The following is a 27,608-nucleotide window of genomic DNA, read 5'->3' on the forward strand; positions in this document are numbered from 1 at the left end:
ACACACACATACTCACACACTACACACATACACAATCTTAAGGAAATGCTTTCTTCCTACCCATTTCCTTTGTTCCAGGAGCTGCTGCAATTTCCAGCTCTCCTGCCCTGTTTTTTTCTCAAGCGCTAATAAAATTGTCCTCGAGTTTCCTTCCAAATCTGCCTTTTAGACTTACATTTATTGTGTGTGTGTTGTCTACATGTATGTATCATGTAAGTACCTTGTGCCCACAGAGGCCAGAATGGGGTGTTGGATCCCCTCGAGCTGGAATTACAGATGACTGTGAGCTGCTGTGGGGCTCTTACCCACTGTGCCGCTCTACCCTTCAAATATGTTCTCAAATTCCTTTGTTTACAAGACTAATAAATTCAAAAAGGGGACTCCATGTTCCCTAGTTATGAGCTCAGAAAAAACACATCAGCAGAGTAGAAGCCAGGAGAGGAGTGACCACCCTCTGACCCAAATCTACCAGGAGAGGGGTTATACCCATTCAAACATCCAATATCCACCAGAAGACAGGGGAGAGACTATTTCAGCCCAGATATTTCAAATCCCCATAATTTACAAGGAGAAAGAAGTGGCATAGATACTCCAAGGATCTAGAAGCCAGGGGCCCAGTCAGGATCAGGTCAAGTCTTAACCAGAACTTACACAAGAGGAAACAGAAAGCCTGAATAGTTCTCTGTATGTTCCCAACATCCTGAAGAAAGAGCCTTGGGTTTATAGTCCTATTCAGAGCTGCAATTTGCCAGGCAGCCCCTGAATTCATGGCAAGATTATGGGGGTGAGGTGGGGTGGCACCAAGATATTTAAGAGTTGGGGGTGGGGTAGGGGTGGGTGCCCAGGGATCCTACAGGGCAGAGGCATGTCTGGGGCTAGGTGTCACTGTTTCTGCGCAAACAAAGGGCCAAGCCAAAGGACATTGGTTTGAACAGGATAACATGGTCCACTAACCCCCATCTGAACAAAGATGGAGCTGCAGAAGTCAAGCCAGCAGCCTCCCCTCTCCATGGATCAATGGAAACTAAGATGCCCTTGTGGCTTGCTGGAAGGTCTCTGTCAAGCCGACTGGTGGAAACAGCGACAGAAGAGAACAGTTTGGCTTGCTTACAGCATTCTTCCTTTTAATGCAGCTAAACCTTGTATAGCCTCAGAAAGAGAGTCAGGTCTATTCAAAGCCACAGCCTGTGGAGCAGCTGAAGACCCAAGTCACTGTCCGGGACAGTCCCCACACCACATAGGGGACAGCAGCTCCTCACTGTGGGAGGTACTTGTCATTTCTGCTGACAACACCACTTTCCTAGTATTTTGTGTTAAAAAATATATTTTGAGGCTGTGATGCTGGTGGGTGAAGTGAAAGGTTTCCAGTGAAGGATGGAAAAGGATGGTCTTTGTTCAAGGTCATCTCCAGCTTCAGTTTCTTTAACTCCTCCTGAAGTTTCTTAGTCTTTGGGGAGAAGAAGAAGGGGTGTAAGTTAGACCAGGCAGGACAAATAAGCCCCCCACTTCAGTGGATATGGGGTGTGTGCAGGGAGCACTCGGGTACCTTTTCCCCAAACACCCACTATCTGCATCTTAGTGTAGTTCTCCTCAGGGGTGTGGAGGGGTCACTCAACCATCCTTTCAGAGTTAGCATATTGTGAGCCATTTGCCACAGTGTCCCCCTGTCATGCCCCCCAACATGCCTGTGCAGGCAGCAGGATGAATGAGGGACAAGAGAAGCCCACTGAGGCTGGTACTCCTGGTACGCCTGGTACCCCAGCATCATACTACTGTGCCTTATGGTGGAATATCACCCTAAACATAATCCCAGCCAAGGTTTCCAATTCTAATAGAGCCAGCCAGCCAGAGAGGGCCAAGGAAAGAAACTGCCCAGCCTGGAGTCAGGTGTGTGCTTTGTGCTCATGCGCTACAGCCCAAGGAAGAAGCCCGGTGGTCACAGGTGGGCAGTGTGATCAGTAACCAAGCTCTGCTCACCTCTGTCTGCTGTGGCCAGCTGCTTGATCCTTAGGTGGAAACCTTAGCTCATCCCCTCCATCCCTCCTGCTGATCTCAAGCCCAGCCCCACCATCCTGGCCCAGCTGAGGGTGTGGCCACTCTCAGCTCTTTGGTCCACACCACACCAGTCAGCATTGCTGTTGGTTGGTTAGTATCCCCCTCATGGAGCCTCAGTTTAGACTGCGCTGTTGCCTTCGTCCCTGTCACTCAATGTCTTCAATGAACACTCCTAAGCCTCCTCTGCTCCTGTACAAACCTGCCTCTCGTGGCCAGATGCTCTGGTCCACTGGTGAGCAAGGTCTTTTGGCTTTTTTCCCCTTTCCTTTTTTTTCTTTTCTATTTTTCCTTGCTCTGCTTATTCCTCTTAGACAACCTCTGTGGGTAGAATTTATTCCAAGCCCTCTAGAGAGGCTGGGCAGAAAGTAACTTTTTTTTTTTTTTTGGTGGGCCTGAGTATCCTCAATAGCATTTATGCTGCTGTGGCCTCTTCCTCCATGATCAATGTGGCAGTGGGACTGTTTGGTCCTTGGTTAGGACATCAAGCTCCTAACATGTGGTCCACCCTTTCTCTAAATGCTTTTTTCTCTTTTGAGACAGGGTGTCATGTCGGCCCGTTCTAGCTCGTGTCCCACTATGTAGCCGAGTATGACCTTGGATTCCTTATCCACCTCCCTCTAGTCCTGGGACTGTAAGCATGTGCTGCAGAGCAACCTCAGGTTTCACACATGCTAGAAAAGCTAATCAAAAACAAGTTTTCTTCACTTACTCTGGCATTTTCTGGAATCTGCTAGCACAGGTTGAACCTCCGTGAGGCTTCTAGTTGTTGTCTTAAAACCTTGTTTCAGCTCAGTTGTCCTTACCCCTTTTCTTTACATTGTGCTTCCTGGGGCACTAATTTAATTTTACCTCCAGGCACTTGCTGTGTTTCTACCAATGTCTGGGAATATCTTCCTCTTCTCCTTCTCCTTCTCTCTCCTCCTTTCTTCTTCCTCTCCCTCTCTCCCTCTCCTTCCCTTCCCTTCCCCCTTGTCCTCTTCCTCCTCCTCTTCTTCTTCAAAATTTTTAGATGTATTTGTTTTATGAGATCTTGTCTGCATATATTTATGTGCACCATGTGAGTGCCTGGTGCCAAGGGAGCAAGGGAGGTCAAAGACTGCACTAGGTCCTCTGGAACTGGAGTTAAACGTGGTTGTAAGCTGTCATGTGGCTACTGGGAACTGGATTTGGATCCCCCAGAAGAGGAGCATTACTCCAGCCCTACTGTGCGTTTCTTAAATTTGGTATCTCTTCATTCCTTTTGGCTTTCCTGCACGCTTACTGAGGCCTCTCCAGGGGCTGAGTGCAGGGTGGTTCCCATTCATCAGCATGAGATCCCACAATCACCAGACCTCATAGGTGGTGGGCATCCACTGGCCACTCTGTACTGGGCTGGTTCCAGGGGACACCGTGTAGTCTGTTTGTCAGGTGAGAGGGTTGGAGAGGAAAGAAGGCTCTTCCTGCCTTGACAGAGGCAACCTATCTGCCTGGTGGACCGCAGAGGCTTTGTGACAGCAACAGCTGCATAAACAAGTAGTCACAGCTCCCTTTTTAGGTCCCCAGGACCCCAGGGTAGCTCCTCCACCTCTACCTGCTCACCTGAGGGCAGGCCCCCAGGTGCCCTTTCCTACCATCCTTCCCAGAGCTCAGGCAGGCATGGAATGGCCATTATCACCACACCTGATTCCCCAGGACAGGCTCTGTTGGGTAAGACAGTAGAGACAGTGGTGACTGTCCAGGGAACAGACTCTCAACTTCTACCCACTGTCCCTAGGTTTGCATTCTTTTTAGACCTTTGTATTAGTTCCTTGAAAATTTTGTCCATCATGTTTTAATCATATTTACACCCTCTTCCAGTTCTTTCCTGATCCACACCCCCTACCCACCTAACTTTGTGGCCCCCCCCACCACTTTAAAACTCATTAAGGTCAATGTGTGCTTCCCAAATAGTCTAGGATGTGTGGCTCACTGGGGCATGGTAGGCTGACCAAGGTCTACACTAGTACCAGGGGGCAGACGCCTGGGGCATCCTCCCTCACACACCTATGGTTTGCCAATAGCCTCTTTGCTAGGAGTGAGACTTGGAATCAAATCCATGCTGGGATTTGGTCAAGGTTTGCATTCTTGTGTTCCAGGTTCTAGGGAATAAATCTCACAACTGGCTGGTGTCCACCCCCACCCCCGGATCTCCCCCCCCCCCCTCAGGCTCTTAATACTTTATCTCCAGGGACTTTCTTCTTTGCTGGCATACAGCATATGTGCTAGGACACAGGCTCAGTTTTTATGCCAAAGGTCAGATAACAGTGACTGAAAATCAGGGGGTGTGGCTTCTTAGGGGAAGCTGGAGCCCAGTGCTGCAGACTCCCTGCAAGTGTTATTGGAGATCCATGGTTTTTACCTCAAAGCTGTCTTATCTCATCTGTACCTGTCTAGAATGGTAGCTCCAGTTTGTTTTGGGTTTTTTTTGTTTGTTTCTGGCTATAGAGGGTCAGTGATTAATCTGGCTGAAAATGTGATGTGCTGACTTAGAAGGCTCAACCTAATGGTGGGGTTGAGGCCAGGGTTTACTTTTGTCTATCTGGACATGGAGCCACAGATAGGCTCTCAAGAAAGCCTGGTCTTGAGCTAATGCCAGATTTAACCGAAACTAAGCAATGGTGGAGTCATGGGCACCCAGGTACCATTGTCAAAACCTCTGATTCCTTCCACCAGCTTTCTGTCAGGGCAGGAAGGGCCTCTGCTCTGTGCTTTGCTCACAGCAGGGGCACTGAGGCACAAGGTGGACGCTGATGATGTCAATCACTATGTAGGAATGTCTGGGAAGAGCTTAGGGGCACCATTTACTCTGTTTAAGAGCTCAGGGCCATGGTCACACAGATCCCTGTAGATTAGACACAGTGTTCTCTTTCTAGGCAGCAGCAATGAGCCCTTTCAAACAGCTCTCTTTCAGCTAGCACAGGGCTTCAGCCCACCATCTGGGTGTGAGGCCTTAAACTCCACAGACTCATAGAGTAGACTAGTTCCAGACCTGATGCTGGTCCCCATTCTCTGAGGCCCTAAGCTAGCATGTTCATACCATTTTGTCTGGTGCAGGTGAGGGCTCAAAATGTGGCCAGGCTATTTTCTGGAGCTATCCCCCCCCTGAGTCCACTACAGACATGGCAGGCAAACCACATGGTTAGAGGCTATCTGCTCTCAGTGTTATAGAAAATTCCCTTCCATTAGTGACACATTCCCAAGCAGGCAAAGATACTCACGTTTTCCAGGTCCTGGTTGGCCGTCTTCACGTCTTGCATTGCGTTGGTACCCAGGAAACTGCGAGCACGAATCTGCTGTGTGTGCCGTCTTATCTTGTCCTCCAGCTCTGCTAATGGTGAGACACTGGAACACAGACACTTGCTGTTTGGATGCTGGCCTGAGACTGGAAGTCTCATTACAACCAGAGAAAGTACCATTTCCCTGTAGTCCACTAGCCATCCTGGGGCACCAGGTAGCTGTGGCATGGCTCCTAGAGATGCTGGGTTGAGGGAACATAGTTACCCACAGGGCACTATGCTTAAACACCCCCAAGTTGGGGCTGGAGGGCAAGCTCAGAGGTTAAAAGCACTGTGGATCTTAAATAGGACCAAGGTTCAGTTCCCAGCATCCTCTTGGTGGCTCATAACCACCTATAACTCAGTTACAAAAGATATGACACCCTCTTCTGGTCTCCTCGGGCATTATATACATACGGTACACAGACACGTATGCAGACAAAACACCCATACACAAACATCAAGTCCATGTGTGACTATGCCTGTCTAGGAGCCTGTTCTATGCATGTGGAGAACAGCATTTCTTCTCGTAGGTAAACAGATTTACTGAACATTTAGACCGAGCAGAACATCTCATTGACCTGGGATTTTTAAACACATGTCTATCTCTGTGACTCTAAGGTTGTTGTTTCTTGACTGTAAATGCAATGATTTAGAATGGCAGAAAGAGGCCAGGAACCTCTTTAGGTAATGCAGAAAACCCCTTCCCATCTTTTTTCTGCACCGCTTGCTCTCTGCCACCTGCGCTGGACACAGCGGTGCTTCTACAGCATCCCAGTGGATTGGCTCAGATCTCTCCCCTTCCCTGTTGGTCTTTTATTGGTACCTAGCTTCCCCAAAGCTATGGGTCTGCCAGCTGGCCAACTGACATGCCACTACCCCTGTTAGCAGCCTAGTGTCCTCCTGGACAGAGACTCTGTTACTAGGGCATCAAATCCTAAGGTACCATGAGCTGGTCTTCTCATGTGTCCTGTTTTCTGGCAGAAGCCACACTCAGCATACCACTATGGGAAGGTTAGGTGTAGTCTTGAGAGCTGAAAGGTCAAGTGCTAAGGCACTGGAGTAACTGGGGCAGGACTAGGGTTGCCTATAGGAGTACTCCTGTAGGGAAGTCTTCTAAGTCTTCTTGGTCATCTGACAGGGTAATAGAACTCCAAGGGCAGGGACCATGTCTTTCTGGATCGCTCACTGTGTCACTGTGCTGAGTGTTCACATATGGCTGGACATTCAGAGGCACTGAGCTGGGAGGCAGAATACACAACTGTCACCAACCTTATTTCTATAGTCCTTTGTGCTGTCCCCTCTCTGCTGGGCTTTCCTTTCCCAAATTGACTCACTGGCATGTTCTCATGGTCTGCCAGATCTGTGGCAAAGGGAATCTTCGATGCCATCTAAAAGAAACCGGAACAAGGTATTTCCATCAGTGGGTAAGAAGGCTGCTCTTCCCACAGGCCCACTTGCCAGGCTCACGAATCTTCCCTTCACCCTGCTAGGCCACCCAGGGACTACGTAGAAGAGACATTCCGTACAGGCATCCCCGCATCTCTCAAAGCCACCAACAACACAGGCTGGAGTATACAGGCAGTGTCAATCAAGGGACGCTGGGTATGCTCAAGGTTATTAGAGTTGACCCAGGATCCCCTGAGAGTCTGTCACATGACAGAAAACACACTGCTGTTAACAGGACCCGATTGCATTTATACAGCTGTGAATTAGTTTTAAAATCACCAAGTTTCAAGTCAATACATGAGTGCTGATACAAACGGAATGTATCAAGTCTAGGCCTTTGACTTGGCCAGCCTGCAGGATAGCGTTTCTGGCCATGGATCTAGACACTGTGGGTGGGACAAGTGATAAACCTACAGGTGTCTCAGTTGTTCCCCCGATAGAGCAGCAACATTCTGAGGGATACCATGGCATGTCCAGATGTACCTTTTGGCACAGTCACCCCTAGCCCCCCTGGCCCTCAAGGCTACGTAGCACTAGATCTTTCAACTTTTACTGACTTGTGAGAACAGAACATGGGGAGACAGGCCCAGAGCAGAGCAGAGAGACTTATGTGCCCTCTGTAGTATTAAGGGTCACTTGGAGTCATAGAAACAGGATTCATGGCCACATACACCGTGTTTGGCCTTCCTTACCCACTGTGGTCCATGTGAACAATGGACTGGCCTCCCTCCCAGCAGCTGCCTTCTGCCCTGTAGCCTGGGTCACCTTGTCTCCTGACTGCTGTGGCCTTCCTCCAGGGCCTCTCTATTCCCAAGTCTCAGACACCCAAAATCTAGGCTAGTCTCCAAATTCTCCTCTGATTAGGACCCAAGAGATCTCCTGTCTGCTCCTAGCTTTTCATGCCCACCCAGTGCCTGTACCTTCTACACTCTGCTCAGTCTCAAGAGCTAAGTAAGGCTCAGCCCTAATCCTGGCTCCTTCAAGACCTAAGCTGTCTGGTTCCCTCTTAATATCAGAGGTGAGGGAACTTCATCTTGTTTGATTTAGGACCCAGAGACAAGAAACTAAGGTGCATATTTTACATATTAAAGCAGACCTGACCTTCAGGTTTTCCCTGCATCCTTCAGTCCCTACCTGGCCTACCCTACCCTCAACTCTGAACTTTCCAGCCCAGGGGCTGCACTGGAGCCCCATCCCTTTCTCTTTCTCCCCTCCTCTCTCCATCGGTCTGTGCATCTCTCCTTTCTCTTTTCTCCTTTTCTCTCCCCCACCCCCCTTTCCCCATGGTGATATCCCTCGTCCCAGTCCTTGGGGCCAGCGGACTCACCCGAGAACAGCTTCCTAATAAACCTGCCTTTAATATCATCTAATCTGGCTGGAACTGGCTCATTTCATTGTCAGAGAAATAACTTATCACATCTCAATGATTAAAGAAACAGAAGGAGACTAGAGGCATTTCTATCTTCCTTCCAGGTCTTCTGCTGTAATGGCCAGCTTCCTGCAGAGCCCTTAGATGGCACCTGAAGCTGTTTCTGCACCTCCGGGAAAGCAGATGTGCCTGGATAGGACACACTAGTAAGGGCAGCAAGGACCACGTGACCAGTGCTACTCTGAAGCCTCCAGGGGATGAGGTGGGGAACTAACTCAGCCTCAGACTCAGGACCTTCAGTGTGTGTGCATTTGTCTGTTGTGCACAGGGTACGCCAGTAGGGGGCAGGTTGTGAGACTCCAAGGCTGACTTAGTAGAGTGAGACTGAGTGAAAGAGGAGGGGGTGAGCTTCCTGCCAGGGCTCCTGCTATGCAGTATCTCCCTGCAAAGGCGAACTTTGAACTCAGCCAGACCCCGCCTCCTCATCAGATCTGCATCTTCCCTTCCCAGCACAAGATTTCCAGGTCTGGATCTTAAATTGCCAACACCTGCAGTTCAGCCCCAGCACGCCTAGCAGTCTGAAAGTCCCGGATCCCAGGAAGATGCAGTTAGGGGACAGGAGCCACCACACCCTTCTTTTACAGCCACCCCGGAAGTGCACAGGGCTGGGGCGCAGCGGAATTTGGAATTCCGCATGCTTGCTGACTGTGACAGCTGCCTCACCACATGAGATCAAAAGTCTTCCAAAGAAATTCCAACAGAAAGAAAAGTATGATGCTAAGTCCAGGTGAGTTTTTTTCCTCATTAATTCAGACATTTAAAAAAAACAAAAAACAAAAACAAAGGCACGTGTTTGTGTTGGGGTTTCATCTACATGAGTTTACTATTACAGAAAAATACAGGCAAGAAAATTTCATCAAAATACCTTATTCTGTAACAACAACAGCCACAAAAAGCTAAGTGCCTGAAAATTTTTAGGCATAAGGAGTACTGGTGACTGGGAGGTTCTCACCAGCTTTATAAGAGAGTGTCAAACACTCAAATGCTATGGAGGCCTAGGGGAAAAAAAAGAGCTCAAAGGTCACAGGCAAGGCTGTCAGTTTCAGAACAACATGGAGAAGAGAAATGTAAGCTTTTCTGAATAGGGTGGTCTCACCAATGTCTAATCTTAGAAGTCTTTTACCAGGCTGCGCACGCACAGCACAAGAAGCTCGGGAACGGCAAGTGGGCTCAGTCTGGAGCCAAGCTGCAAAGGCGTTTCCCCACTCATACATGGTGAAGACTCCGGCTTGGCACACAGTGCTCAAGGCTGGAGCATCAGCTCCGCCCAGCAGCCTCCAGCCATGCTCAGCACCCTAGCACCCTCTAGTGACCTCCTGTTCAACTGCAGGAGCCTTTACAGGCTGAGAACAAGCCCCAGGCTGACACTGTTAGTCTCAAATGTGTGTTTGTCTCTGCAGATGACAAAATATACCACCAAGCATCTTAGCTCATTGCTTTCTGTTAGGTGCTGTCGTCTCTGAAGTATGAACTCGACAGTCTCCAAAGGCACTATCTGGCTTGTTTGTTTGTTGAGATAAGGCCTCTTGTGGCCTCAAACTCCACCCTTAGCCGAGTCTCCTGTCTCTGCCTCCCAAGTATTGGGATTACATCATAAGACCATGCCCAGTTTCTGTGGTGCTGGGGCTCTTACCCAGAGCTCCGTGAGTGCTAGGAAAGCCCTCATCACCTGAGAAACATCCTCTGTCTGTTTGTCCTGTTACTGATCTTTCAGGAGGGTGCTGGGGGCTATAGTCACAGATTGCTCACAGTTCAGGGTTCTTAGCTGGACTGGTGGAGCAATTCATACACGATGAGCGCATACCACCAGCCATTTGGGTTTTCTCGCGGGAACTGCCTGTCACATCCTCTCCCCATTTCTCTCTTAATCTTTGGTTTTTTAAAAAAAAATTTTAAGATTTTTTTTTTTTTTTTTACTTTGTGTGTACTGAGTTCTTTGCCTGCATGTATGTATGTGTACCATGTGTATGCCTAGTGACCAAGGCGACTAGAAGAGGTCACTGGATCCCTTGGAAGTAGAAACGGTTGTGAGGTACCATATGGCTATTTGGAACTGAACCCTGGTTGCAAGAACAGCAAGTGTTTATAACCAACCACTAAGTAATCTTTCTAGCTCTCTTTGGTCAATTTCTTCTCCTCCTCCTCACTCTCTTCTTCTTTCTTTCTTTCTTTCTTTCTTTCTTTCTTTCTTTCTTTCTTTTTTTGGAGAAAGAATCTCCCTGTGTATCCCTGGCTATATTGAAACTCACTCTGTAGACCAGGCTGGCCTCTCCAGTGCTGGGATTGAATTTACCACCACTGCCTGACTGATAAAAATATTTACAAATTTTTATACACATGGAAAAAAAACCTTGGGAATGTAGAAAGGATGATGGACACATAAGTGAACACCTGACATAGTACAATGTAGTGTTCAAAGAATAAGGAACACACACTCCTCTCTGACATCTCACACAATGAAGACAGTACCATGGTGGACCAGAACAGAATGGCCTTCAGGATGAACAGAAGGACCCAGGCTAGCTTTCAGCATGTGTTATCTGAAAGCCTCTGGTCCTCACTATATCATTTAGGAAGGTCCTGTTTCTGGGTCTAGGATGGCTTTAAAGAACTACTCTTGAGAAAGGCTTCCTGGGTAAGGAGTGTATGTGACATGAGGTGACAGGTTCTGTTTGAGCTGGAGGAGCCCAGATCTCTTGAACTTCCATCCAAGGAGATGGCAGAGCTGTGTCTCCACTGGCCGTGAGCAGGGGACCCACACCACCCAGGGACCCTGCCTGCATCAGAGTTTGAAATCCCTACCCTGTGCTTCCTGTTAGTTTCCTAGGACACTCTACAGTAGCAAACATTTCCAAAGTTTGTTTCATTCCTTATTTCTTAAGATAACAAACCATTGTTTGAGTTGGATGGACAATGTCGGCCTGCCCTACCCAGCCATCAGCTGCCCAGCCCCACTGCAGATGAGCCACACCAGACAGCAGTGACAATGGGTCTTGTTAAGACATCAGCAAAGGCCTCTGCTTCAGGCAAGTTGCACTAGACGTTGGTGACAAAGGAGCATTGCAGATGGCCAGCAAGGCCCTACTACAGATTTGGTGATGATGGGTCCTGGTAGAGATAAGTGAAGAATGAGTCCGGAGGCCCGGATCAGCCACCGAGGGGAGACCAGCATGACTGCAAAGGCTAATCATGCTATCCTGAATGGGATCAAGGCTGGTGTCTTATCTTTCTTTTGCTGTGAAGAGATACTATGACCAAGGCAACTTATAAAAGGAAGAGTTTACTACCTAATACCAAACTTGATTCCTTACAGTTTCAGTGGGTTAGCCCATGGCCACCATGGTAGGGAGCTTGGCAGCAGGCAGGCATTGTACTGGAACAGTAACTGGGGAGCTTGCACACTGAGACAACCATGGAAGGGGGGGAGGGAGGGAAAGTGAGCGAGCTGAGAATCATGTAGCTTTTGAAACCTCAAAGCCCAGCCCTGGTGATACTTCCTCCAACAACGAGGCCGCATTTCTTAGTGTTTCTCAAAGGCTCCTACCAACTGTGGACCATGCATTAGAACACAGGAGCCTATGGAGGCCATTCTCACTCAAACCACCACAGCTGGCTACATGTGGACAGGCTGCTCAGAGCCAGATCCATGGTTGTTATGTGGTATCCATGCTCCTAATAAAAAAAATTCTCCCTAAAACCTTGGAAGTGAAATACGATGGAAAAACAACTGATAAAAACCACTAGCCCGAAGTGTCAGCTCAGGGGAGACCTGGAGAGACACAAAGGTCCAGCCAGAGCACACCAGACAGCATGAATGCTAGTTTACAAGCGAACCCCACCAGATCAGGGTGCCTGTGGAGAAGGCAGGAATGGGCAGGCATGCCTATTCTGAGTGCTCCTCTGTGATCTGGGAAGATCAATATCAAAGGAAGAGAGGAGGGATGTATAAAACTCTGCATTGACTTTGGAACTTTACTATAGATTTTAAAATTAGTTTTTTTTTTAAAGAAGATTTGATCGGTGCTCACTGATCTCATCAGCAGGCAAGCACAGAGTGGTTAGAACAGACTATGCAATGCCTTGGGACCTTCCTCAGCTACTGACTTAATCAGTAGCTTGACTGACATGGGAAATCGCTTTTCTTTTTTGACACAGGGTTTCTCTGTGTAGCCCTAGTTGTCCTGGAACTTGCTCTGTCGATCAGGCTGATCTCGAACTCACAAAGACCCACTTACTTCTGCTTCCAAATGCAGGGGTTAAAGGTATATACCACCACTTCCTGGCCAGATACAAAGAGTATTTTTTAGAAGAAAAAGGAAACATTTGTAAACAAGCTAAGAAGTACACTACCTGCCTAGACCCAAGTACAAAGGATGCCAAGCACATTCTAGAGGAGCAGCCAGCTACCTGGTGCTGACTGGCTCCTGTGCCCTAAGGGACCAGGATCTGCAAGGGGTGCTGCACAGACATCCTATGAGACACAGCCTGACAGGGGCCCTGAGGTCGAGGATAAGTTGCAAGGCCACTGTTCTTTAGGTCCTAAAGTGGCTGGCATGTGGGTGCAGACTTTATAGAATAATACCCCTAGATACATCTCAACCTAGTGGTTTGCTCTTTTCCCCTCAAGTCTGAGCATCACATCCTTCAGATGGAACTAGTAGTCAGTGGGCAGAGGGCAGCTTCAAAGGCCAGGACAGCTGTAGTGCTCCAAGGGTAGGGCTGTGTGCAGCACCACTGACTTAGAGGAATAGCCTGGACATTGTGTGTGAGCCCCATCCTGCTCATGCATGGGACCCGAGGCAACCTGCCTGCCACGTACCATGTTCCTATGTGGAGGCTGGAATTTACTGAGCTCCCTCCTGTGCCTCATCAGCTGGGTCTGCTCTCTCCACTCCTGCAGAGCTCTCTTGTCTCTGGAGAAGAAGCATGGTCACATTTAAGTCACAACCTATAAGTTACTTGAAACAGAGCTGGAAAAATCTGCTGTCACTTCAGCTTCCCTAAATCCTCTTCTTTTTCTCTCTACAGTGAGAGGTTGACAGCCCTCCCCTCCCTTCCTCTTTCCTTCAGCTGGGCTTCTTCCAAAAACACGTTGAACAAAGACCTGGGTAGGCAGATGCCAACTGAAAGGCCCTGGACGTAGGTTCCATTTCATGCTGTAGGTTGACACCTTGCTGAGGTGGCTGGGTTCCCCATGTCCCACTGCCCAGGAAGGAAACAGCTAGGTCATGGGTACTGTGTCACAGGCTGCAGATTCTGCTGAGGGTCACAGCAGCTTCTCAGATACTTGATAGTGCACATCCTCTATTTCACCTGACCCCCCGGGGGCCAAGTGAGCTTCCAGGGATACAGAATGTTCACAGTGTCCAGAGTGGTAGGGGTGGAATGAAGCCTAACTATGTTAAAGCCATCTCTGCTTCAGTGGCTGCTACCCCAAATCCTGTTCTAGATCAGCCTCTTTTCCATCCTGAGCTCCATTTCCTGTGTAGGTGCCTTAGAATGTCCAGGGTCCTCTGGGTTCCAACATGAAGTATAGACCTGGATCTTCCTCTATATCTCCTCCCAGGTGTCCCACCACTAGCCTAGATGGTTCAAGTCCCCAGCCCCCGAGTGCTCAGATGTGCTCCAAATCTTCTACTTAGCTCCTGGACAAGGGACTTTATTTCATCAGCCACCTCTCCATCACAGGAAACAGAAGGGGTTTGCTCACCCCGGGGAAGCTCTTAATTCTGAAAGCAAGGGCACCCGTACCTCCCCCATAGCTGCTCAGCAAGGGAATACAACACAGAAGTAGGACAATGGAGAGAAGTCACTGGTTCTTTGTGTACAAGGCCCATTGTGGGAGAGGACAACTGACTACAGGGTGTCCGCTATCACACCAACCTATGGCTGCTTGTGACCAGTGTGTCCCCAGTTGGGTCCCAGACAAACAGGCAGACTTCCTGATTGTGGCCTCAGGAGGTTTATTTATAGCCAGGCTTCATAGGGGAGGAGTGGGAGGTTTCAGGGACATGTGCCTAATGTGGCCAGGATCTCAGATCCTGGTAGGACAGGGAAGGAACAGTAAGAAAAACAAACTAAACGGGAGAAAAGATGAAGTCAAAGGCAGCATGTGGGATATGACTAGGGAATTCACAGAAGCTAAGGATATAGAGGGTCTATCCTTGCTTTAACCAGCACGGACATATCCACTGGGATCCCCCATTGGCCAAACCCAACCATGAGGCTTGGAAACCTGTGGTACTGTGGATGTGGTCCATACTGGCTGGCTGGAGGGTGCCCATAACTGGACACAGCTGGGTTGTCAGTAGAGCTATAGGGCAGAGGAGAATAGTTGTTGAGAATGGTAGGTGTGACAATCTGGCCACAGGAACCCAAGGGCAAGGAGTGTGTCAGCATGCCACTGACATGGGAAGTTCACATGTGGCCAGTCACTTCTAGCAACATTTTTAGATATGATGGCAGCGCCTGGGGATGGGCACGGGAGGAGAAAGGTACTTGGCCTGTAAGGGGACAGAAGCTCAAGGCACTTGGGAAATGTAGGCAGGCATGGTGGAAAGGCAGGAGACAATAAACGGCTTGAAGGATACCCACTAACTACTATGCTGTGCAAGTCCAACAAGGAGTCTCTGGATGGCTGAGCAAGAGCCTGGGCATCTTAGTGAACTGTAGAGTGTGTGAAGTGTACAAGCAAGGCCTTCTAAATCCAGAAGCTGACCCAGCCTGGCCAGGAGTCTGAAGCTATCAGACCCCTGGTGAGGCTGGTGACAAAACTACACCAACATGGTGGACCACTGGGAGGTCTCCCAATCCTGACCCTACCCCAGCCCAGGTGCACCTCCTCCGCTGCTCCAGCATTGTCTCCTTCTCCTGGAGCTCCCGAAGAGCCGCCTTGTGAGTTTCTTCCATCTTTTTTGTATGAACTGTGTTTTGGTATGTTGAAGAGAGGTTGGGCAAGATGCCTTTGAAGGAGGTAGACCTCTTTCTAAAATCACAAAATGTTCATAGCTGAAAATGTAACTCTATGATGGTAATCATGCTTGTTAGAGAAACAATAATGAACACATACAGATTGAAAAGAAGGTCACAGAATAAGACCTTGTCTCCGGGGGGGGGGGGAGAAAGAAAAAAACAAAAACAAACAAACAAACAAACAAAAAAAAAACCCCAAAACTAAACCAAAACAAAACAAAACAAAACAAAAACCGAGACCCTAACTCCTGGCCTAATAAATAGTGGAAAAGCTTAAAGCAGGCCTGGTGGGTTCGTTGTATACTGAAATAGTCACTGGTTCCAGCTACAGTAATCCAGAGAAAGCTTCAGTACTGATCTGTGTCAGTTGAGGACTCTGTCCTCTAGATGACCACCAGTTACTGAGCTAAAGTCCATAGGAAAGGGCATCTCAAACCATTCCCAGGAGGTGGCACAGGGTCATCAGGGGAGCCAGAGGGAGTGTGGTCACACACACTGAGTGTTCCAACCACGCAAGCCACACCAGTCTCCCAGGGCTGAACTCTGGTATCTATGTCAGACAGAGAAACAAACTTAAGTACTTTTGGAGAGTGGACCATGATTGCCAGAACAAACTGGAATTATCATTTATCACAGTGAGCATAAGGGGGAGGAGACAGGTTTCCAAACAGCAGAGTAGAGTGTAACTGTTCTCATTGTCTGTGACTCAAAGTGAGAACATTTCAGTAACCCCAGGCCACCAAGACCACAGGTCATGGTGCAAGGTGCCAACGCTTTTTGGCTGTAATGTATATATGTGTGCTTTGAGATGTAGATGAATGTTAAAGCCTAAGAGCTGCAGAGGTGGTTCAGTGGCTGAAGTGCCGGGTGCACAAGTGTGAAAACCTGAGTCTGGCCCCTAGACGCTCACAGAAACCAAGCGCAGTTACATGCCCCTGCCACCCCAGCACGTGGGGTAGGGGCAAAGGCAGATGAACAAAAATAGCAATGTTCAGTGAGAGAGACATTTGAAGTCATCCTCTAGTCTCCATATGTACACTCATAGGCACACATACGCATACACACACGTTCACAATAACATTTACAACATTCAAAACCACAGCATAGTTAAAGAGTGAGCTGCTCTCCACACAGGCCTCTTGCCTGACATCTTGAGACTCCACAGCTTCTGTGGATATCTTCCCAAATGTCCAGAGAGTTTTAAACCACTGGTTACTGTCAGTTCTAAGAGTCTGTCACCCCCAGGAGCTCATTATTGTTCCCGAGATATGGTCACATATCTCTGGAGGACGTGTGAGCTGGACTGAACACGTTCTTATTCTATATGCATGCAGCACCACACAGTTACCACACACATCAGCTGCATGCACAGGTACGACACACCACCCATGAGCTGAGTGAGTTTCAGCTACATGCCCTACTCTGCCAAGTGTGTTCAGTGACACTGGCCTGCTCTGCTTCTATATGCAGGATTGGTCCAGTATTCCCTAAACAATGGTTGTGGAACAGACAAGCTCCTTAGGAAGTAGACACCATCCTTCAGAGGAGCATGAAATAACTTTATAGCTCTGTAGGTCAGGTAGTCCTCCTCAGCATAGCCTTACCTGACCGTAGGCCATGGCTTCCTGAGCTTTCTCTCCTTGGCATTTAGCGCCGCCTTGAGATTTGGCGGCAGCTCAACAGCCAAGAGCTTCTTCTCTTGAATCTCCAATTGCTCATTCTCCACAATCTCCTGCCTCAGCTTCCAGAAGCGCCGGATTTCCTCCTTACTGGGCCAGATCTCAGAGGCAGCACTGGATTTGCGGAGATCACTCAGGTCTAGCCTGTCCATGGGTGGGAAGAAGTCATCCTTCTCCTTCACCACTGCGGCCTCCTGGTCCAGGACATTAAGGCTGTGCTCACTGGGTGAGCTTTTATGGGGCAGAGTGAGCACAGGGTACGGAAGGTCATTGCTGCTCATCTTGGCCACTGAGACTTCTGGTGGAAGAAAAAGACATTGCAGTGTTTGTGGGGTTGGTCTTCATTATCAACTTGCTGGGATTCAGAATCACCTGGGAGACACATCTCTGGGTCTGTGAGGGTGTTTTCAGAGAGGCTTAATTAATGAGGGAAGGCCCACCCTCAATGTGAGTGGCCCCCTGTTATGAACTGGGGACCCAGACAGCTGAGCTCCAGAGTTCATCTCTTTCTGCCTCCCAGCTGCAGACACATTGTAACCAGATGTTTCAAGTGCCTGCTGCCATGACTTCCCTAGATGGGCTGTCTCTCCTCAAATCCTGAGCTAATATAAGCCTTCCTTCCTTAAGTTACTGCTGTCAGGCATTTTGTTACCTAACTTGAGACTATGCCTACTGCAGTGGCCGCTAAGTCAATGCCATTCTCAGGATCTGCTGGCTTCTAGGCCATAGCCTTTGTTTCTTTGCTCAGATGTCTGGGAGGTGAGGGGGAGTCCACTCAGGTCTGGGCCAGCTGGACCCCATAGGCTGCTACAGACCCACAGCAGCTACTGGGTGGGAGATGGGCACACTTTGTTAAAATCCCTGAGCTCCTTACACCTTTCTGCACCTTTCTCCACCTACCATATCTTGCAGCCCATGTGCATGATACCCTTATGGGCTTTTCTGCTCTCCTCCTCCAAGATATCTTGAATCTTTATTTCAATTAAAAGCTAGCCTGTGTGCCTGCTGTTCTTTGGCAACGCTTTGCTGACTTTTAGTTCTGGGTGAGCTATTGAGAAAAATCCAAGTCCCAGGACTGCTGAGGTAGAGTGGCACGTGCCCAGTGGGGACACAGGCTGCAGGCTTGTCCTCAGGCAGGCAGAGGCTCTGTGCCATGAGCCAGGAGGTGCAGGACTGGACAGGAGCCAAGGTGTGGGGTCAGGCAAGAGTGAGCCCTCCGCCGTCTAGCATCTTCTGGTCTTGACCACTCTTAACTACCACTGGTCCCCTCCTTGTGCTTACATAGAACACGTTACAACAGGAATGACTGCCAGTCCCAAACCCTACCCCAGAGCCAGTGTCACACTGACTTCTGTCATCTGTCATGTCACGAGGACCTGAACCCCCACAGCTGGCCCAGTGACACTTCTTGCACCACTTCCTGGTGCCAGATCCAGTGTCTTCCTGGAAGTGTGGTATATTCAACTTCCTAGGCCTTTAGTCTCCTCCAGCCTGGACTGGAGCTTTTCCTTCTCCCCTTTCATGGCATCCTCACTTCTGAATGAGCAGAATGCTTTTTCACTGGGGTCTGACATACATATCCTCTAGTATTCTGCACCACTTGCCCCAGCTGTTGCCGCAGACCTGCTCCAGACCCCCAGTATAGAAGTGGCTGCTTCCAGACTCCCACCCCTGCCTCTCAGGGTTCTAGAATCCCATGCGTGCACCTGCTTCGGCCAGCCTGCAGTGCCTTCTACCCTGCCTTTCCTCTCTTATCCTGTCCTTATCAAGATGTCCTTAGGGTGCCATCACATTGCTCAGAGGCTTGCTATGTGCAGCCTTCCCCTAAATTATGTGCCTTTACATAGGCAGTCTAAGACACTGGAGCTAGATGTCACCCAAGGAGGAACCCTCAGCTAGGTCCACACGCTGGCACAGGACCACTTGAGGCCTAGACTGCACACAAGAGTCCCGGGGGCTTCCTAAAGTGGAGCTCCTCACCTTCCCTGCTGCCCAGTGTCACTCCCTCTAATATTTCTGAGTCACCTCTAAAGCCACCCACAGACACAGAGCTAGGGCCCTTTATAAATGTGATTGCTTTAAAACACTGCAACCTGGGACACTTAGGGTGGATGATCAAGGCAAAGACTGGTGCACCATTCCCTTCCCCTTCCTCCTCTCTGGCTGCTCAATATGTTGAAAAGATGGGGCAGTATAAGTGTCTCACCTCACGGGAACAACATGTTTATTCAGCTAGTTCTTAGTATCTAGGCAGGAACAGGATATGCTCCATGGAGCTTTTTAAAACGTTGTCTGGAGGAGCATCAGGCCCTCACAGGGTAGCTGCTTGCTAGTGACTTGGAGGCAAAGACTGCTCCACTTGCCTTATCCCATGAACTTTTACCGCATCTAGACAAGTGTGTACTGCTCAGAGTGGACTTGAGCTTGGTGTTTGGGCCAGTGTAGGGGCTACCCTTTGCCATGTGAGCCCCACAGAGACAAGAGAAGCCACACTCCCAGTTCTCATCTAGTAACAGAAAATTCTCTACAAACCTGGAAGCGACTCATCTCCAGGGAAGGCATTCTCCACTGAGCAGATGCGTAGGAAGGTGAGGATGGATACCAAGCCTTTCTGCACAATCAGGTAAGGAGGGAATTCCAGAGGGCAGTGTCTCAGGTTCAATGCCGTCAGTGTAGTGACCTGCCCTGGAGTGAAGGGGACTTTCAGTCCTCTGCCCACCTCTTGGTGAGGGACTCAGAGGGGAGAGGAAAGCAGGTAGACTCAGGGAGCTCCTGAGTTCAATGTTATCCTCAGTCACATGGGGAGTTCATGGCCAGCTTGAGCTACAAAAGACTGGCTCAAAAGAGGAAGAGTAGGAGGAAGAGGAGGAGGAGGAGGAGGAAGAGGAGGAGGAGGAAGAGGAGGAGGAGGAAGAGGAGGAGGAGGAAGAGGAGGAGGAGGAGGAGGATGAAGAGGAGGAGGAGGAGGAGGAGGAGGAGGAGGAAAGTTAGGGAAATGAGTAATGAGAATTGACAGTTATTTATTTGTTTAGTCTTTTGTTTCTGTGGAGACAGGGTTTCACCCTACTGTTGCCCAGACTGGCCTACAATTCCCTGTGTGACCCAGGCTATCCTCAGACACATAGCAATCCTTCTGTCTCAGGTCCCAAGTGCTGGGATTACAGGAATGTGTCACCAAACCTGGTTGGATTGACAATGTCTAAGAATGTCTTAGGGGTTCACTTCCCACTCCAGTCTCAAGGCCAGGTGAGAGCCAACTGTCCTCTTCTGTATTTGCTTGTGACAAATACAATGTGACAGACCACATCATGGTCTTTCCTGCTTCCCACCTTCATTCATTTGGCAACCTTCCCCCACATTTCCACCGCTAAATCGGCTTCCCTCGAGAAAAATGCACCTTTTCTCGCTTAAGCTGCTTCGTGTATTGTCACGGCGACTGGGAGTAACTGACAGGGAACAGGATTTTGAACTCCTTGCCACCTTATCCTTTGGGTCTTGCCTCTCCGCTCCATCACAGCCCTTAGAACTTCAAAGCATTTGAAGCCACCTTTCATTTTACTGCTGTGGTACTTACCTAGCTCAACCGGTAACACTTTGATAGGATTTCTTTCTAAGAGCAAAGTTGTCAAATGTCTTTAAAGAGAAAGAAAAAATAAATAAAACAGTTTAGAAAGCAGAAGATTAAATGACAGTCTATACAATATGCCAAAAGTCCCCATTTTCCTTTTCTTGGGTCCCAGATGTGCTAACACACACCCACACCATGCACCACTGGCAAACACCTCAGAGTCAGAGGGCAAAAGGAACATGGCACCTGCTCTGTTTTGTCTTTCAGATTTAACTCTGACAACTATAGCCATTATTAATTTATTACTCTCCCCTTTACTTCTGAAGGATCCTCAGCCAAAATCTGGCATGAGCTCTCAGACAGCCTGTTCCTGCTCTGTGCTGTTCCTTTGAAGATGGGGAGGGCTTTGTCTCCTGGCCAGTGCTAGGCAAAGCACAGGGCTCTAGGCCCGAGCTGCACCCAGAGACTCTGAAGGATGCAGAGACCGTTGCCTGCTGTACTGCTGGGCGCAGTGTGGTCCCACCTGTGAAACCTGAAGCAGAGAAGACTCCTGGGTGGGCAGCACTGTGGCCTCAGTACCCAGGAGCAGGGCTCACACCGCATTACCTACTTCAGCATTACCATGGGGCTGCTTTCTGAAGAATTCCCTTTATTTGAAGTCTGCTTTTGAGACAGAGTTTTACTCTGTACAAAGGCTGGTGTAGACTTTGCCTTGCAAATTAGAGTAATCTGAAACTTTCAACAATCCTCCTGCCTCCACCTCTCCAGGGCTAACATTGAGAATGCATGCCATAACTTGCCTTATTTGAAGTAATGAATAAACTTTTTTTTTTTTTTTGAAAAACTTACTATTTAAAAAATTATGTATATGCATGGATTTTAGGGCCTACATGTATGTACATGTACCATATGCCCATGGAGGCCAGAAGAGTGTCAGATACCCTGAAACTGAAGTTACAGAGAGTCAAGAACTGTCCACGTGGGCATTTACAGAGAGCCTAGTCTGCTCTCCAGAAAGCCCCTTCAACTGCTGACCTTTTTCTTTCTCCCCAGGAAACTTAACATGACGTGCACAAAGACAGAGTACTGCATCCTTCCCGACCCAGCTCATCGGCCGTGCTGTGGTGTTCCTGAAATCTGCTTGTAAGGGACAGCCCGCAAGGACATGCCAGCTCTCTGGAAGCAGCTGACTGTGACTCAAGACAAGAGATTCAGCAATGTGCCATGAACTGCTCCAGCACCAGAGCCAAAGACATTCCAGTCCGTTTGGCTTGACGACTTTTGGAAGAATACTTATTTAATATTTATTATTTACCAACTATTAGATTGAGAGTATGCAGAGCGTACTACTCTACATAGCAACACCCTGTGATGAAGAGCCTGTGCTGGTCTGGAGGTCCTGACAGCACTGACTGTCCTCACTGGTCACAGCAATGCTAATCTACAATTGCACATGCACTTGTCTGCCTGTAGCCCCGAGAGAGCCAATCAACAGGCTTTGTTTTAGTCTCTGTGCCCATACTCAAACATCCACACATGGTGGGGGGGGGGCTCTGATGATACTATTGTTTTAATTGTTTTTTAACTTTAAAGCCTTTAATGAGCCCATAATTACTTAAAATTTCTAATTAATATGTTTCAGCCCTTCCACAAGTGGATTCACTTTTAATGACATAATGGGTGGAAAATCAGAGGTTCAATTATAACTTAAATAACACAAAGCAGCTGGCTTTGACTGTCAAAATCCAAGGATTCCAGATCTGGGGATGGAGCACCTCTTTTGGGTGGAGGCAGGAAGTGGTCCCCTCAGCAGCAGAGTTTATGTGGCCTTAACTCTCAAGGACAACTGCTTGCCAGACCGAGTGTTAACAATAAAATATTTTGTGGATGAAAAACACTCAGATACCCTGCATAAAAGATAGTTGCCTTGTGAGGAAGAAAGACAATCTGCACAGGAGACAGGCCCAGAAGACCAGGTACCCTGGTCCCACAGGCATGACTGGATGGAAACTGCCCAGAGAGCCACTCAAGAGATCCGTCTATGGTCTCACCAACAGGTATTGGGCCAGGCATGTGCCCTCCCCTTATCAGTCCATCCACAGCTTGCCCTGCAGGTCCCAAGAGCTCCAGAGGACTGTTCAAAATGGACACATCAAAAGCAAGCTGCTTCCTGCTCAGCTGGAGACTGAAGACCAGGGCGTTTGCTTTTCACCATCATCTGCGCCAACTGCTCTGTTTTCATTTTTATTTACATTTTCCTAAACAATGTAACCTCTGCAAACCTTACGCTGTTAGGTTACACAGTGGACTCAGGATAGCACCACTGGGATACCCCTACACGGGAACTGGAGTCACCCTTGGACGACTCTTGTTTTCTGGCCTCATGATGCCAATCCCAATAGCTCTGAGATTCCCCGAGGCCCTTTCGAGGTCAGCTTGGCCAAGCCTCCTGCATGGACCGCTGCCCTGGCTGCCTGCCAACTCTCCCTGCTTCCTTTGCCCTACTGCTTCCTTCCTTAGGCAGTGATCTGGGGCCAAGTCTAATTCTAACCTTCCCCCGTTCTGTTAGATCTTTCAAAATAAGTTTCAAAGTTGAGAGCCCTAACCCTAGAGGCCTTTGTCAGTTTTGTCTCCTGTCACATCCCTGACACCTGGTAAGCATCCAATTGCTTCAGAAATCTGTCTGCCCTTTTTCCTCTGTCCCAGCCAATGAGGTGATAGGTGGTCTGAAGTGAGTCAGAGCTAACATGGAACAGGAAAATATGCGGCATGGAGAGAGAGCCCAGGAAAGGAGATGGTGAGCCTGCAGATAGGGATACGGCATGGAAGCCTGGGCGTCGAGGGTGGGCTACACTGGGCTCTGCAACTGGGGGGTTCCAGGAAATCCTGGGAAGCCAAGGAGTAGGAATGTGGTAGGACAGTCCACACTGCTTGCTTGGAGATTTCTAACTTTTCAAAGTGGGGCAAAGCCCTTCCCTAATAGTCAGGGGGGATTACCCACAGCCAATGGCGACGTGTGGCAGGGTTTTCATACCCAGTATACTTTTGATCTTAGCTTCCCACAGCAGGGTCAGGTGGAATCAGCTACCCAAGAGCATGTCAAAGGACCCATCTCCACATGGTTGGCTGCACCTGGGATGGCTGGCCTGGGCTCTGTCTGAAACATCTGGACTTGCACAGCTGGTCATGCATCTCTTTGCTCTCTCTGAACCATCTGGACTTTATACATTTTGAGATGGCAGCTCATTATGTAGAGCAATTGGTCTCACACCCTCAGACATCTGCCTGCCTCTGCCTCTTAAGTGCCTAGCCCAGACCAAGACGATTTAATTGCACATCTAAGGACACTTACTTGTGAGAGCCTATCCCAGATGGAAGAACCCTGATCTTGTTGAAACGGAGGTCCAGCCATGTCAGGTTGGGCAGCAGCTGAAAGAAATCCTTTGGAATCTCGCTGAGCAAATTCCTCTGCAGGTGTAATTGCTTCACAGAAGGAGACCAGAAGGTGCTTGGTCAGCCAGTAAAATTTAAAACCATCCCCAAAAGGACTAAAACAACCATAACTACACATCAAACCAAACAAACAAATGGTAGATTCCAGAAACAGAGAGATTTAAAACCTAAAACTGTTTTTCCTTCATTCTGGCCGGACTCAGCATCACACTCAGCAAACTTAGTGAACAAGCAGCAAGAGACATGTCTGATTAATTCCCAGTTGGCAGTGAGGAGGAAGCTAAAGGACACAGACACATTCTGCTGTGGCATGATCTGTGATGACCGGCCACACAGAAAGAGGCCCTCGTGCAGGCAAGAAGAGTCCTGAGAAGTGTTGACCTGACTTTGCTGGGGTAATATTCTAAGACCCCTCAGTGGATGCTTGAAACCACAGACTGCACTGGGACATTCTCCTGTCTGTGTGCTCCTGTGATGAAGTGTAGCTTGAGAAATCAGCACAGCAAGAGGTTAACAATAACCAATAATGCAATAGAATGGTCATAAAGATACATTTATGCTATTAAAACATAGTTTCTGCAATTTTCTACTGAGCATTCCTGGATAAGGGGGAAAGCTGTGTGTATGTGTGTGTTTATTCTATATATGTGTGTATGCACATTATATACATGAAATATACAATACTATATGTAGGATTATATAATGACTATATTAGACATTTTATTATTATTTTGTGTTGCATGTGTACATGGTGAGCATGTATGCACCGGCACATGTGTAAAAATCAAAGGGCAACGTGGATCCAGTTCTTTCCTTCCACTTTACACGGGTTTTGGGCATGGAACTCAGGTTTCCAGGCTTACTTGACAAGGACTTCCGCCTACTTAGCCATCGTGCCAGCCTATGAATGTGTAATTCCATAGTCGCAGTGTGGTTGGATTATAGAGTATTTTTAAAACGCTCCCATCGATGCTGCTGCTATATGCTGTCAAAGCGTTATCTTGCACATTTACACTTCTGTCCACACTTGCCACGGGGCAGCCTCAGATGTCAGAAACATTGACCTTAAAGCAACATTTCCCGAGTTTAAATTTAGGTTTCAAAAACTCTTAGCTGTGTGACTTTGAGCAAGCTCCTGCACCTCTCTGTTCTTGGGGGTCCTTGTCTGTAGAGTTGGGACAATAGGTCTTCCCTGGCAGGATCTCACAGTAGGTGTGAGTGTATCAGGCATTAGGTCACACTGTAGGTGTGAGTGTATCAGGCATTAGGTCACACTGTAGGTGTGAGTGTATCAGGCATTAGGTCACACTGTAGGTGTGAGTGTATCAGACATTAGGTCACACTGTAGTGTGAGTGTATCACACATTAGATCACACAGTAGGTGTGAGTGCATCAGCCATTACAATTATGCTTCCTTTCTACTCCAGTAGCCACAGGCAGCTTCCCCTGCCAGGGTGGTACTGCTCCCAACTCTACAGATGCCATCTTCCTGATATAAGTGACTTCCAGGTTCTTGAAGAATGTTGATTGCCATTGTGGTGTTCTGTAAGTATGAAGAGAGAACATCAGCTTGGAGAGCATCAGTCCTTGCCTGCTGGCAGATGGCATGGTCTTTTGAGAGTAGAGTAGCAGCTGGCACGCATGGAATGACATGGCCTTGACTGGATGCTTATGAATACTTCCACATACTCAGAGTACACACCCACATAGAACACATATGCCTCCATGAACATGAAAATGCATGTTTCTATACACATACATTCTCCAGGCACATAAGAATACGTATCCACATGTGAGGATATATATATATATATATATATATATATATATATATATATATATATATATATATATATATATATATATATATGCCACATATGTATATGCCATCTTCAGTCATCTGGTGTCAGATGTCCCACCCACACATCCTTATACATGCTTATGTGTCTCTGGGCACATGAGGACATATGTCCTCAAAGACATGCACATGCAATGCCCCATCATGATCCTTCGAGACTTGGCAGAGTGGAGGCTTTAACCTGCTTAGGCATGCTCTTTTCCTCTCAGGGTAAGCTAATCCTGATATTCAGACTGGAAACCAGGGTTCCTTCTGAACTTGGGAAAATGGACATCAGGGAGGGTAGCACACCATCTCTCCCCAGCAAACCTGGCAAAGCTGGCTCTGCGCTGTCTGGAGCCCATGAAGCACATTCTGCTGTGCTCTTCCTCCAGATCCTAGTGTGAACAGGGCATTTTTTTCTATGTCCCCTGAGCATCAATGTCTCTAGCGTGGAATTTACACCTTTGGGGACTGATTGCTACATGGTTGCAAAACGAAGCCCATGGCTCCTAATAGCTCTGGGGCTTTTTGGCATAGTAATACATTCATGGTGATGCCTGTTTTCTCAGAGAGTTATGAGTCTGGGTTAGACCTGAAGGACTTTGAAATTTCCTCTTTCCTTTTTGAATAAAGACAATGGGTACCACACAGTCTCCTTGATTCCCCTGAGAATGGAGAGCTTCACTTCTTAGTGATGTGTGAAGGAGGATAGCCAGCCAGGCAAGGCCACGGGGACTGTTGAATCTGAGGCCACTTTAGGCCTCACAACAAGACCTTATCTACAGAAAAAAAAGGGGGGGGGTCAAGAGTGTTTGCTCCTCTCTTGCCTTGAGCAGATATGGGCAGAGGGAATGGACAGCTTACCTGAGTGCTGAGATGTCTCTGACAAGGTCTTTCTGATTTTACTCTGTCATCTTGTTATCTTACAAAGCACCATGATGCCATTTCTAGGTTCCAGGTGAAGCTGAATGTGCCTTAAGGACATTCTGTGACACCAGGGCAGTGCCAGCACTGCTGTGGTATTCTCTATCCTGTCTGCCGTCAATGCTGCTTGCTTCAGAAAGCACAGGGACAAGGCCACCTTACTAGGGAGTGCCCTGAAGGCCAGCTTGACATGAGGAAAGCAGTGTGTAACATTGTGAAAATGAGAGAAAGTTTCCAACTGTTTTCAGAGTGCCCAGGGGACTTCAGAAGGACATGTATTTTAAATCAGAGACCTAGGGTGTTTGGGAAGTGACCTCCATCCAGCTTTCTCATCAAGAGACACAACCCACGGGTTGGAGAAGGCTGCCCCATCCTGATACCTAGCCCTCTCGGTTGCCTGGCACCGCATCTCAGTTGCTTTTTGTTGTGGTCAGCTGGTGAAGCGTCAGGTAACCCTCTGCTCCTTCTGGAATTCATCTCTCCCAGCAAGAGGAACAAAGGGCCTGAGCTGGTTCTGCTCCTGGCTGCAGGCACCTGTGTATCATACCCTCCCAGGATCTGGACTTACTTGAAGGTTGGGAATTTTAAAGAACTTTCCCAAATGGTGCAGGCCTCTTTGACTCAGGTCTAAGATTGGTGAGGAAGAAAAGACGATCCCTTCAAAATCCATTTGATCATCATCTCTGGGAAAGGGATCAGGGAAGCTCTCGGTGTCGGCAGCAGCAGCATCCTTGGGATCTTTAGCAGCCTTCTCGGTCACTGCATGGGTGCTGGTCGCTGCATGGGTGCTGGTCGCTGCATGGGTGCTGGTCGCTGCATGGGTGCTGGTCGCTGCATGGGTGCTGGTCGCTGCATGGGTGCTGGTCGCTGCATGGGTGCTAGTCACTGCATGGGTGCTGGTCACTGCATGGGTGCTGGTCACTGCATGGGTGCTGGTGTTCTCCAT

General features: G+C 48.4%; 1 protein-coding gene across 1 annotated transcript; it reads right to left on the minus strand.

Moving 5' to 3' along the window:
• Positions 1–1,300: 1,300 nt before the first annotated feature.
• On the minus strand, positions 1,301–27,608 carry LRRC27 (leucine rich repeat containing 27; the record flags this gene model as incomplete). Its single annotated transcript, XM_080912983.1, has 10 exons — positions 1,301–1,447; positions 5,292–5,415; positions 6,621–6,739; positions 13,046–13,139; positions 15,065–15,211; positions 16,803–17,175; positions 19,410–19,562; positions 20,452–20,510; positions 23,798–23,928; positions 27,231–27,608. 10 exons carry the CDS (start codon positions 27,606–27,608, stop codon positions 1,301–1,303), a joined length of 1,725 nt encoding a protein of 574 aa, XP_080769109.1.

Source organism: Micromys minutus, assembly GCF_963924665.1.
Source record: "Micromys minutus genome assembly, chromosome: 2".
Classification (NCBI taxonomy): Eukaryota; Metazoa; Chordata; class Mammalia; order Rodentia; family Muridae; genus Micromys; species Micromys minutus.